This window comes from Sylvia atricapilla, chromosome 2 (genome assembly GCF_009819655.1).
Source record: "Sylvia atricapilla isolate bSylAtr1 chromosome 2, bSylAtr1.pri, whole genome shotgun sequence".
NCBI classification, from domain to species: Eukaryota; Metazoa; Chordata; class Aves; order Passeriformes; family Sylviidae; genus Sylvia; species Sylvia atricapilla.
The window spans coordinates 76,243,677-76,257,688 of NC_089141.1; the positions used below are offsets into that span (position 1 = coordinate 76,243,677).

A 14,012-nucleotide genomic window follows, 5' to 3' on the forward strand; every position below is an offset into this window, starting at 1 on the left:
AGGGGTTTATTCCTAATCTAAATGTGTGCATTGCTCATATACATTTTCCTTATGGATGTAATTATTTTTGCTGTCTTTTGACCCTATTGGAGCATGTTGTAAAGCATGTATTGGGTGAACTGCAAACTATGACCTACTCCTTTTTCTTAACTGAGAATAATTGTCTTTCAGCCTCAGAAAATGTAGTCTTGATCTACTACTGTAGTAAGGATGAAGAGGAGGCTTGGGTCTATACTCATCTCCCACATCACCATTGTAGAGAAAAAGGTAGAAATAATGCTATTTAAAGGAAAAAACAAAACAAAACAAAAAAACCTGTTACTCCTATGCTTTGTGAGCAGTTGTTTGGGCATCTTGGATTGTGTGTTTTCTCTGCGTCAGCGCTGCGGGCAGTTTACACCTCTGTTGTATTTTAACAGAGGTCTGAGATGATGCACTCTCATCACGGTAAAACCTTTACAGCATTTCCTGGGATGCCAATTTACCTGGGGCTGGCCACTACTGTTATGTCTGTCAGAGGAGATCCAGCACCGCTGCAGCAGAGAACCCGGACCCAGCTGCACAGGTCATTCCAGAGGGAACTGACTCGGAGTTTCTCGCGTGCTAGGGAGCCAAGCAGCGAGTACTTCCTGCAGATATGAGAAGTAAAGGATGATCAGCATCTCTATCGTGCCGACCGTGCTCGCGTTTCCTAGGGCAGGAGCTTGGATCGGGCACGCTGTCACACTTGCGCTTTTCACCTTCTCCCCACGGAAGCCCAGGGAAGGGATGGATCCGCTCCCGGTGCTGCTGTGGCTTCTGGCAGGCGCACAAGAGCAGGCAGCCCCATGTGTTCAGGCTAACGGCACGAGGCTGTGCCAGGAGAGGTTTAGGCTGGATACTAAGAAAAGGTTTGTCACCCACAGGGTGGCTGAGCCCTGGAAGAGGCTCGCCAGGGCAGTGGTCACAGCGCCAGGCCGACAGAGCTCCCGAAGCCTTTGGACAAGGCTCTCAGGCCCATGCTGTGCCTCGGGGCCCGTCCTGGGCAGGGCCGGCAGTGTGCCTTGGCTGACCCCGGCGGCTCCCCTCCATGTGCTCTCTTTATCGGAGGTCCCGTTCCGTGGCTCCGTGCGCGCGCACAGCGCGGCCCCGCCGGGATCAGCCGCACGCGCCGGGAGCGCGCGGACTCGGCGCGAGCGGGGCGGAGGCGCGCGCGCAGCCGCGACCGCGAGCGGCACGCGCAAGCGCAGCCCCGAGGGCCACGTGCCGCGCTCGGCGGGCGCCTCGCGCCCCTCCCCGCCCCCGGCGGGCGGGCGAGCGCCGGGATTGGCTGCGCGCGGCCCGGCCCCGCCGGCGCGGGTGAAAGGGCGGCCGGGCAGCGGCGGCCGCGGACATGGCGGTGGCTCCGCTCCTGCGCTGGGGCGGCCGGCGGGCGCGGCTGCCGGGGGTGAGCGTCGCCTTCGGGGCCGGCCCGAGAGTGCCGGCAGCCGGGGGGCACCGAGCTGCGGGCGGCGGAGGCTCCCCGTGGATGGGGTCGCCGGGCGGGGGCCGCGCTGTGTGCGGGAGGGCGGGGGGTGGGCGGTGTCTCTCCCCCCGGGAGCTTCCCCGTGTGACCCCCGGCCGGGGGAGCGGCTCCGGGGAGCCGTGTGTGCGCTGGGCCGCGGCCCCGGGCGGACGCCGGGAGCGGCCGTGCGGCCGGGGGCTGTGGAACCTGGCTGCTGTGCCGGCTGCGCTGCCTCCGGGCTCCCGGCATCCTGGAGGCCATGCCTTGGTGTAGCCCGTCGGCGTGTTGCCAGGAGACCGTGATTTTTTGTTTGTTACTTTTCTTTAAAAGTTAATTTTCTGCTGGTGAGCCGGGTTATGCGGTACTTTAGGATGGTGGAATCAGCGTCCCCGGCGGTGTTCACTGAAAGACTGGACGTGTCACTTAGTGCCGTGGTCTAGTTGACATGATGGTGTTTGGCCGTGTGTTTGACTCGGTAGTCTCAGAGGTCTTTTTTGACCTGATTGCTTCTGAGGTTCTGTGATTTCAGTTTCCTTCTGCCCTCTTCTTCTGTTAAACACAAGCTTATGAAAACGCTGGGGTAGAGGGTGATTTTGTGCTATTTTTAGTTGTGAAATGTTAACAGAGAAAGGAGTTGTCTCTTCCCCCCCACTTCCCCCCTACCTCCCCCTTTACCCCAGATACTTATGGTGCTTTCAGCTGTTACTTAAAACTTTACTGTGGTTTTCTCTCTTGTTCTTGCTTTTCATGGAAAGGCAATAAATTCATTGCAGTACCATACCAATGTTTTTGATGAACAGCTGAAATGATCTAGAAAACCTTATTTCATAGCCTGTGGAGTCACTTCACTGAGGCACCTGCTGTGTTTTCATGTCTGTTGCTTCTACAGGTTGTATTAAGAGAAAGATATATTTATTGAAAGATTTTAGATAAGAACAAACAGCATTTGCACATTCTGTTGTGTAACAGTTGAATGACACTGCAGTTAGTTTCTTTATGGGAAAAGTAGTGCAACATACTTCTAACATACTTCTAATTATTTACTGTAGAAGAATTTACACTTTTTTTTTTTTTTTTTAAACCCTGGAAAGGAAAATATGTGTAGAGTTCCATTGGTGAAGAGTGCAATGAATTGCAGAAGGTGTTTTGCCCAGTGCACCCCTGAGGGTGTAGGATGGCCTTCTCTCGAGGAATGTTGCCACACAGCAATACTGTAAAGAACTTCTCACCTGTCTCTAGGAAACATGTAAAAGAGGTGGTTTCTGTGGGCACGGAATTTTGTAAAGGGATTAAAGAGGAAAAGGGCATGTGCTTTGCCCAAGTATTTTTCCTTATGGAATATATATTCAGTAAATCTGTTTTCCTATGAAGCTGTATACAAGGGAAGCTTTTTGAAAATCCCAGTTGTTTAATTGGAGATGACTTCACGTTAATAGCGGACTCATCCTGTTTTGCCGACTTCATTTTTGGGAGCCATGGATATGTGTGTATAGATGTGGAAGGCTTCTGCTCTTCCTACTAAAAGTTACTAGTTCTAAGACACTGATGTCTGTGCTTTGGAGCCTCCAGAAGGCCTGTAAAAGGCCTACTTTGTTTCCTTTTTTCTGGCATCTCAAGGGTGTTGTCTGACAGCACCAGTGCATGCAGTATTGAAAATCTTGCCTTAGTGGCACCTATGTAAAGCAAAATGTTTTTGTAGCTACTTAATAACACTTATGAGTTATGTCACTTGAGTGGCTTCTAGCCCTGAAGGTCACCATCAAGACAACAGAATGTTGAGAAACCTCTAATAAAATGAATTTGCACAGAAGTTGCTTTCAAAGATTCTTTTCTGTTTTGCTAACATAGACAAATATAAATTGACATTTTCAAACTGGCTCAGAATTCCTACAATTTTTGCAAGGGCTAGTAGCTACTGAGATATCCTTAACTTCTTGTCCTGCTTTCGTGTGGGAGTCAATAAAGGACTTGAGAAAAGTGCAGAAACCCTGAGCTGGGGATTTGAGTCTTCGCTGTGTTTCTTATGTAGTGCTTGTCGCTTCTGTTTTGGTTTTACGCAGAATGGGCTCTGCTGAGAATATAACCAAAATTTCACTTTGAGTGCTTTATGCTTCTGGAGCTGTGAGAAAACCTGTTGTTGAAAGAAGGCTGTAAACAGAGAATGAGGGTCAGACATGGTTTTTGATATTTCAGTTATGAAACTTTGAGAGTTGCTGGGCAGTTTAAAATAATGTAAAACAAAGTGGTAATAACTATACATCATGACTTCAAGAGTAAACTGCTGGTATATATCTTATCAGTGTAGGTAAGTTTTCTAATCATTAAATTAAACATATGGAAAGTTTCTTTGCCATCTGTGCATCCAACATTTTTAAGTCATGGAAGTTATCTGTGCAGTGGGAGCTCCCTGCTCTTGTCTGATGTTATTTTTAGCATGCTGTTATTCCAGGGAAATATTTTCACCCTTGTTCATAAGTGCAAAAGTATCAGGCTGATGGGATAGCAAAGTTGGATATCATTTGCCACTAGAGAAGGGAGTTCACATGATTGCCAATCTATGGAGGTGAATGTAGCCATAAACTTCTGGAGTTTCTAGTACGTAAACTACAGATTTTAGTACTGACAAGCACTCATAAAGCATAATTCAGATAGAGATTTCTGGTTCCAGGAGTAGCTTTTTGGAATTTGTAGGGAAGGTATGCTGTTCTATGTACTGCGGGCAAAAAGTACAACAAAGTTTTGAAAGGAAAAAAAAAAGGCAAGTTCAATAAAGTCTATATTATTGGGTAAAAAAAATGTCACTCTTCTCCTGAAACACTGTGTTTTAATTTATTTGGTCTGTCCCCAGCTTGCACAGATTGTTAAAGTACTGTGATCTATTTCGAAGGTGCCAGCCAGCCAGCCTGCCTTACTGGACCTCTTTAGGTTGCTGCCATTAGAAACTGTTCCACCTTTCTGTACCTGCTAGGTCTTGATTACAGGTTGCTCCTTTTGAATTGCTGCCTTCCTCCAACTTGTACCAGCACTGTGCATGAATATCTTGGGTAAGCTGGACTGAAATCTGGCTGAGAATACATTTTTCCCACTCCTTGTGAGTTGCTTCTCAGCTGGTTGTATTCCCATGCCTGGTTCACTATACAACCTTTAGGGACTGACACAGAGGAGAAACTACCTGGATATTGGAATGATTTAACTTAAAAAAATAGCCTTAGGTGGATGAGTGTTTCCTTGTTTGTAGTTTGTGTGCTATGTTGGCAAACGTGAAAGAAATTTTCTTTCTTAGAATCGTGGATGTTTGTCAGTCTGGTCAGAGAGAAGGAACTGTGAAGCGAAGTGTGTGTTACAGAACCTTGTACCACAGCTGTGTTTGTAGTTGGCTTCAGGAGCATCTGCTTACAGCTACAAGGGCTTGGCTGTTCAGCAGTCTGAGTATACAAAGGAAGGGAAAGTGCATCCTTAGAGAAAAGAAATATAGAAGCATTTCCCTTCCCATTTATGAGATTTGTACAATATTGTATTAAAAAGCTATGTTTTCAAACTTAGAGATTAAAATTCTGAAGGTGTCTGCTTCCTATGTGCTTTATACCTACTCCTGTATACACAGGAGTTCCACACACAGGAAATTATGTTGTCAAATGAGTTAAAGATTTGGGAACAGTTGCTGTGTAATCAAAGTATGAAAGATGAAATAATAATTTTAGTCAGTTTTATAACTACTCAGAAATACTGATGGCTGGTACTAGATACATCACAAAGATAAAGGGGTTATTCTCATGGTACCTTACACCTGAATCTCTGAAAGTATACAGAGAGGTAGAAAAAATTTTAGGAGAGGTAGAAGTTGTCTTGTGAAGTTTGCTTGTCTGGCTGTTACTATTTGGTATTGTTTACTTTATTTTCTAGTAATGCTAAAATACACTTTCCTTCTCATACTAGACTTCTTATAGCAAATATTGATATTCGATGCTTTTCCTGCCTGAAATCTGGAACTCTGCTTCTCTGTTTCAACACTGAGACCTTTTTCTGCCTGTAAAGCTCAATATCAATGAGTTATTTACAAGCTGGTCAGCATGGCAGGAAGATTTCCTTCCTCCAGGAGGGCATGTAAACCTTTAAAAACACACATATAAGCTATATCCAAATAATGAGTTAACTTTCTGTTTTGCTCTTGTATGGTGTGTCCTTAAACCACCTCAGAAGGTTTCCTAGGGTTGGGTGTCCAAGGCGGGTTGTCTGTGAGGTCTCAAAGTGGCCGTGTGCATACTGTTCTTCAAGGTACTCTGTAGTTCGATTTTTTTTTTTATATGAAGTCTTTTAAAAAAATGTTATGGTAATTTTAGCTCAGTTTGGCTATTTTACAGTTGATAATAGACAAGGAGGATGCTTTTCTAAAATGCACCATTGATAGTGTTTTCCAAAAATTTAGTAGATGCGGGAAATTCCAAGCCAAACACAGAAGTCCAGAATTGAGTTCTTATAAATGAATAGCCTGCATTCTTGGGCTTTCAAGAGTCAAAAGCTTTATCAAATGGAAGTAACAAGTAATGACAAAAATAGGTTATACCAGATGACTCTACTGCCCTCTCCTAGTTTTCACAAGATACACGGAAGTTGTTAGGTAAAACTGAGCTCTCTGGGCTGTGTTCTGGGGAAATGTATTTGTAAGGTATAATAGCTAGGGCATGTGTGGTTTGGGGGAGGCAGCCAATTAAGGACGTAACTTGAGAGATAGATTTGTTTGAGAGAGAGTTTGATTTGACTTGTTGGTTTGAGAGGTCTTCAGGGGTTTGATGTAGCCCTTAAAGAACCTACCTATGGCAGGAGCTTGGGAGCTGACTGGTTGATGATGATGCCTGCATAGCTGTAGAGTTGGACAGGGTAGTCTAGTAGTGTTCCTTTGTGGCTTTGAATGTGCATTATTTACAAAATGATTGTTTATTTTTAAGTAATTATTCAGTTGCTCTTAGTGGCTAGGAGCAAACTAATGAAATTTTTCTTGAAGTGGATGCTAGATTAAGCAAGCTCTTAAACCTTAGTTTATATTGGTATAGATACATACAGAACCCCTTCTTTTAAAAGCTGTGAACTAGAGGTGGAATTTCACATCTGAGTTGAGCAATATGCTTGATTTGTTTTAGGAAATTACCCCACAAATACTCAATTCAGGGCTGAACCTGGCTTTTCTAAGTTATTTGCTTGTGTGTGTGAGAGGAGGCAATTAAATTTTTAAACATAGATATATAATTAGGTAAGGCTGTTACAAGATTTTTATGTGGAATCTGTCCAATTCTGTAGTGTAAAACCAGTGCAGAGTGTGGTTTAAAGTTTTTCTAAGTTTTTTTTAATTGCTTGGTAATTTTATTCTTTCTGCATAAAAAGTTTTAACAGGGCTTTCCCCCCCTCCCCCCCCCCCCCCCCCCCCCCAAGATTTCTCCTATGCATAGCTCTTCTGGCTTCTCATAGACATCCAAAGCTAGTTTTGTATGAAGGGTATTTACAAGAAAGTTCAGAAGCTTTTCCTTGGTTGCCTGGTTGTTGCCTTTTTCCTGCTAACTGCAAGTATTTAGATTAGCCCCACTGACCCTTAACAAGCACTTTCTCCAATGAATAATATTAACTCGGTGGAGAGTTTTTGTGTGTGTCCTGTATGACCTTCTTTAGACTGTTTGTGGTCCCTCAAGCACTTCTGTCAATAGTGTTTCCGAGGAGAGAAACTCAATTTGCTTAACTGTGTGTACTCTGGAGCAGGAGGGTGTACTCTAATGCTTCTATAGGTATCCTTCCTCTGCCCTCTGACAATATCTAGATCACACTGCAGTCACTGAATGTGTAACAATCATGCTGTAAACTTGGGATAAAGACCAGCTGGCGGGTGTGATTGCAGCTTGCAAAATTCTGTCCTTAACTCCATCTCTTTAATGCCTGAAACAGTTTGTACTGTTACTCCCTCAGATGAAGAATAATATACTGCTGCAAAAAACCAAAACAAAGCCCAAAGAAGCCTTTAGCAGATTTGATTCTAGCATATCAAATGATCTGTGTTTCAGGTTGGTTTGGATTTTATCTTTGGGGAACGAAGTGAAAGATATAAAAGAAGTAAAACTCCCCACCAAAACAAACAAAACTGAATGGGAAACAACTCAGTGAAACAAGGTGTAATGGTTGCTTTCCACTAACCTTTTTGTAGTTTCAGAAAAATTAAACGTATGTGAATTGTTTGGAAGAATTAAGGTGGATTCATAGGTGGATTATCTGGGATTAATTCGGATTCATAGATGGATTATCTTGTAACAGTGTATGCTATGTCTGCCACTAGTAACTGGCAACTAAACAATTTGTGTAACTATAGTAGCTTTCTGCTCATGAACTTTGGTTGGAGCTGGCAAGGAGATGGTTTGGCTCTTAAGGCTTCCTTTACTTGTGCTGAAATATATTGTTTTTCCTTTGTAGCATTAAAAGATCAGCTGTATTACAAATGTGAGGGCCTTCTCAGTCCTGGGCTGGTTTATGCTTTCTGTGATGCAGCAGGAGAAGTATTACTGAACGTGATCAAGCTGGAGGGCTCTATAATGAGTGTTCACATTGCAGTTACTGACAGTCACTGTTACCTCAAAATCAATATGAGCTTAGAGTAAACTTAAAATTTTATCAATTTTTGAACTATCTTAAATTCACTACTCTTGTGGAATGTGCAAATGAATTCTCTAATCAAGCTCTTTATGTGAATATATGCTTCCTTATTTTTTGATTGCTTTTCTAATGTAGTCTATAGTAGAGTCTTTTTCCCCAGTCTTTTCAGAGGACAGCCTTTACTTTCTACGACTTCCTCAGATTTCTGCAACTCTTGAAAACAATTCTTTAAGACAGAATTGACAGATTGAATTCTGGCAGTTCCTGTCACTGCTGTTTTGTGTCTCCTACTAGACAATATCTATTATTAAGGATTTTTATAGTCTTTTTGATTCCAAGTGGGTGATTAAGTGTCACCTTGCCAGAGCTGTCTGTATTGATGCATCTTTGGTGTGGTATCATTTTATCTGTAAGATTATTTTTGGTTTTGGCTAACTGCCATTATGTTGTGAAACGACTTGTTTAAGTAATACTTACCTGAATCTCCTTTTTGATTCACTTGCAAATCTATATAATCTATTGTGTTTTCTTTGAACTAGCGTGGGTATACTGCTTTTTCCTGTGTTGTGCAAAAATGTTAAACTATGGGAATTTCTTTGTAGAAGTTGGTTCAGAGCAGAAGTCTAAGAGAAAAAGACCTGTTTTCCACAGACTGCAGTCAGGAGGCTGTGATAGGGAAGACTGAGAGCTTTGCTGGTATCTAAGGTCTGTTCTATTTTCTCCCTCTGTATGGGTCCAGTCTGCTGCCTGCTGTGTGCCCAACATTAGCAGTGAAGGCCTCTCCCCATCCCCTCTGTGTACAGACATGTGCTTTTGTGAATTTCTTGTAGATATTTCTTGGAACAAGAAGGAGAGGAGGTGGTATAGTAGAGAGTATATTACAAAAAAAAGCTATGCTTAAGCTAATGACCTCATATCTAGAGCTTCTGAATTGTTTTGGGTTACTGTTTATGGGTGTTTGCTTGGAGAACGGCAGTTCTCTATGAGCTTTAATCCACTTGGTGAGGGAATGAAAGGCTATGGAAGTTTCCTTAAGATGTCAGTGTATGAAATGTTTTTAATGTAATGGCATACTGTAACAGGCTTAACTCCCTGTTTCTTCTGTAGTGGGAAACACTGTGTTCAAGATGGTGCCTTATAACTTCACAGAAACTCTACTCATCTGTGTATGATCCAAATGAAAAGGTAAGTAGTATGGTGCATGTTTTCTTTTTGGCATCTTAATGTAATACTGACACTTGGGTTTTTAAGCTGCTCTCTTCTTTGTGCTGCTGCTAACAATGGTAGTTCTCTTGGTATAACCCATGATGGATTTAATAGCATGTGTTTCTTTCTAAAGCAAAAAGCAAGTTGCTTTTGCAGGGTACGTATCAAGCAAGATGGGATACTACTTGGAGTGTGTACCAAAAGGCTTAATAAGTGATTGTGAGCTTGGGAAAGTTACATACTGGCCTGAACCTGTTATAATTATGAAACAACTGTTAATGTTTTTCATGGTGTGGGTGGTAATGGGCCTGTTAAAACATTCGGGAGCTAGACTAGCCAAAAGCTGTTTGTGGAAACAAAACTAGGTAACAGTGGCAGCATGATTATTAGATGACCTGGCATGGAGATGAGAACTTCAGACCTTGGAAAAAGGTGGGCCTTTAAGGCCTGCAGAGAATAGCAAATCCTCATCTTGGGGCTTGTACAGTAGCAATCTCAATTTACACTTATGAGCCAAGAAAAACTTTCCTCATGGAAGATTGTCTTGGCATGGCCTCTGAAGTAACACACTTGGAAAAATAATGGGACTGAAGGTACACTAATATTCAAAAGCAAGGATGCCAACAATTCAGGACTCATAGGCTTGTCCTTATACACTGGTGTAGAAGCAATTAACTAGAACTGAAACAATATTAAGAAGTGGGGAAAACCAGTGTGTGTCTAGAGCTGTGGCTTTACAGTTTTTTCAGCAGATTTTTTTTTCTTAAAGTTCTTGCTTAATTAAGGTCCCCTTGCTTTTCTAAATGCATAATTATATTTAGGCCATATAGTTGGGTATTTGGTTTCTCTCAACTGGGAGCTGTGTCATTTCAACCAGTGACTGCTACAGTCACTGCTACAGTCTACTGCCCCTTCTACTGTCTACTACCAGTAGACAGTGGAAGGGGCAGTGAACAAAACAAACCAGAAAAGAGCTTGAACTGTCTTCGTAATGACAAGACTTTCAGGTGACACCTTCTCAGCCTAATTAGTGGAAATGATATAAAGAAATGTTGCTCCAAAGCAGTATGTGATTTTAAATTATTTTATTGTCCTGGACTTGAGTATAGTCTCCGTGTGTTTAGACAGAGACTAGAATTGAAAAATTAAAATGAATGTCAAATATTCTTATCTTGATATTGGAAGTCTTGTCTTGCACTGTGACCACAGCTGATTAATGAAATGGCTTTTATGCAGCAAGAAGTAGGTTGATGGTGATGAGGTTGATGATGACACTTTTCAATATCAGGTATTTGGGAGTATTGTTTTAATTTCCCCTCAATTCTGTATACCTAAAAATCTCAAGGTATCTAGAATGCTGAAATTGAGATGCAAGAACAGTTTGTATGATTATATTGATAATCTTTTTAGACCAGATCCCCATCTATAAAAAAGCTCTTCAAAGAAGTTGCTGACTCCTGTGGTGTTCTTAAAGTATTTATACCTCTTCTAATTGATCTTGTTTAAGGGTGTTTAAGATCTGAGTCAGGTGTGCGCTGGGCAGTGGTATTCAGCAGATCTGGCTGAATTTACTGTATAAGCTTGCTGCAGCTCTCACCTGGAGGGGTTTCTTATCACTTAATTTCCATATGGTGTTATCATGTGGTAGTATTTTTAAACTGGTCATGTGATGTCAGGTCAGCTCTGGCATTGAAAAAATAAATTTGGTCAAGGGCACCTTGAGTTTCTCTGGTGTACAGAGCAAATAATGTGTTCTAGTCTGTCAATAGCAATTCCTGTTGGGGTTTTGCAGTGTTCCTTCCTCACCTCTGGCACCTGTGTTCCCCTCCTCAAATTAGCAAATGGCTGTGAGGCTAGTAAACCATTTAGTTGTGGTGGCGGTGATACCTTCTACCCTAGTCCATATCAAAACAAGCTGTAGTGGAGGAAGAATAGCTGTCAAATGTCTTTGGATATTGTTTGATAAACCTGATGTGGTATGACTGCAGACTCTCCCTGAAGGAGAGAGTCCTGCTGATTCCCTATCCTGTGTCTTTCATTTGGAGCATGGAAGGCAGAGTAGGACTGTTCAATTACTGTATTAAAATTGTGATGTGTTCTGGAGCTGCATCCCTGTGGTCTGGGGTGTGGAATGCAGTGGGATGTGTCACACAGGCCAGTCTGTTTCAGTGGCAGTCTGTATTTATAACTGAGCAGGTGCAGTTCCAAAGTGCACCTGTGTGTTTAGTAGCAAGGCCTGTGACAGCAATAACCCTCACTCCAGCAATGAGATTTTCATGATGAGCAACTTTGTTGATCCACCACTCTTTTCTGAATGGAAAAGGGTGTAAGGCTTATTGACTTCAAACGGCTTGCAGCATTAGTGCATTCCACTGTGAAGGGTGACAGTGAATTTCAGGGAGTAGTAAGTTTGATATACTATTCCATTGCATTGTGATTGCTACTTAGTATTGAGTGTGTAACAATGTCTTGAGGGCTGTGCAGAATTTTACCAGGTTTCTCAGGTGAGGCTGAGATAGGAGAAAGCTGCACCAGTCTTGCCCTCAGCAGGGATGCCTGTTACACTATCAGGCTGTTGGTCTTTTACCCTCCATGACCTAGGCATGGTGGAGCCTCTCCTCCTTCTGATTGGAATGTCTTTTAAAGGGCTCCCATAACAGGTGAGTGTTGTATTCCAGGTCATCTATACTGGTTGGGGGCAGTGACCACTACACCTGCCACCATTGTACAAATACGTACCTCTGCTTCCTGTGCTTCCTGCTGCTACCTGCACCTCTCCCCTGGGCTTGACTGACTTCTAGAGCTGCTGTAGTGTTCTGGTTGGCAAGGAGATCCAAGGAATGCTGGTGCAAATAGTCAAAGCATTTTTCTTCTGGACTGTGTGTGTGCTAGGTAAATCTAGGATAGCATGTTGTTTGTTGTAACATCATTTAAATCAGGAGAACCGTTTTAAAAGTAGGTGATCTCAGAATTACAAGCTCATGGATAAACCATAGTTTTAGTAGGAAGTGGAGGAGAAAATAATGCATGTTTCTGGAGAGAGAAAAACTTGTTCTGTTTGTCTCTCAAGACTCTTATTGTTCTTTTCCCTTTAGACTTTTGAAAAACTCCTTATTGCCAACAGAGGCGAGATTGCATGCCGAGTAAGTATGTAACACTTTAATTTTTTGATGTTTGTTTCTAAAACTATTGGTATTTAAATATTGGTAATTGTCACTTCTTATGTGGTAGGTCATCAAAACGTGTAAGAAGATGGGGATTAAAACGGTTGCCATACACAGTGATGTCGACGCCAATGCTGTGAGTACTACTTAATTCAAGTGGGAGATGAGGTTGTAGTAATTCAGCAAGACTCACAGCTGTGATGCAGTCTTGCTGATTATTATTGTAGGCATGTTGGTAGTTCTGAAGTATCTTTGTGTATACCCTTTTGCTCTATGTGCTTAAAGTGAGTGGAGATACTGAGGTGAAGGAAGGATTGGACAAGAATTTAGCATGTTTTTTCTCTGAATTCTTTTTGCTTGTGTAAATGCCACCTTCTTTGTGTTGATTAAGCTAGATACATGTGCCCATAGGAGGTAGATGTGGGCAACAAGTGTGAGAGTGGCAGTGAAACCTAAATTTTGTTTTGCTAATATGCATAAAAAGGCAATGAAGACTGGATCCTAGAAGGTATAGAGCTTAATATAATTTTTCCTCTGTCTGGTCAATCTTTTTCATTACTTCCCACTTTCCAGTGAAATGTCCACTTCTACCAGGTATGCTAAACAGGCTTAATGGCACTGTTCATTTGTTGAGGATATTGATGTGCCTTCAGTATTCAGCAGCATAGCAGGAAGGTGGTAAGATGGCTTTTTAGACAAGTAAAGTACCTGTCTTGCCCATTTTCAGGTTTTGTAGTCTATTCATTATCATTCATGGCAACAACAGCAGGATGATTTCTTGTGTGGTGTAACAACAAGTGTAGTCATACATACATATTCTTGTTGACTAGAGAGAACACAATATTATTCCTTGCCTGCAAGAATTGCTACTGGGAGAAATGACTGGGGATAACCCCATGTCCCAGGAAAGTTTGTTGAAATCTGTAAGGAAGTTAAACCCCTGTATTATGATTTAATACGAAGTCACTCAGACAAGCTACCAGGAAAAAAAAAAAATGTATTTTATGCAGGATGGGACTTGTGAAAATAGGTGGTGAGTTACTCAACATTAGAAAAGCAGACATGGTTCCTGAAATCGGAAAGTATTTAGAACTTCGGTGTTTTCAGAGTTAAATGAAAGATGAGAACTGTTGGGAGTTTTGGACTTTGATGCAGCTTTTGTCTTGAGTCCCTTTGTGGTTCTATTACTACATGGCCAGCTCAGCTCATATGAATAGGCTGTAGCTTGAGCAAGGGACTGAAATGGGACTTTCTGAAATGCTCTGCTGATGGATTTTTATGCCAAGTATTTTCTTCTTTGAGGTGAATGGAAAGTACACTTGGTCTGGATTTCAACTAGTAGCCATAAGTGGTAATGCAGTAGCTTGTGGGTGCCCAGTGGGCTGTGAAATGAATTCTTAATTGAGTGGATGTCAGACATCATGATAAATTTTAATTCTTTTGGAAGCCAAGGGTCATGTGAATATGAATACAAACTACTCTGTAAGATCTGTGATTCCTCTAGTAAAACTGAAGCATGGTGATGAGTA

At 42.2% G+C, this 14,012-nt stretch overlaps 1 protein-coding gene across 1 annotated transcript in view; it reads left to right on the top strand.

The window, feature by feature from the left end:
• Positions 1 to 1,343: 1,343 nt before the first annotated feature.
• PCCA (propionyl-CoA carboxylase subunit alpha) overlaps positions 1,344 to 14,012 on the top strand; it is a 270,508-nt gene continuing 257,839 nt past the window's right edge. The window contains exons 1-4 of the mRNA XM_066313485.1: positions 1,344 to 1,426; positions 9,221 to 9,298; positions 12,415 to 12,462; positions 12,551 to 12,619. Of these exons, the coding sequence (XP_066169582.1) occupies positions 1,373 to 1,426; positions 9,221 to 9,298; positions 12,415 to 12,462; positions 12,551 to 12,619 (249 nt within the window). The 5' untranslated portion in view covers positions 1,344 to 1,372. The remainder of the gene's footprint in view (positions 1,427 to 9,220; positions 9,299 to 12,414; positions 12,463 to 12,550; positions 12,620 to 14,012) is intronic.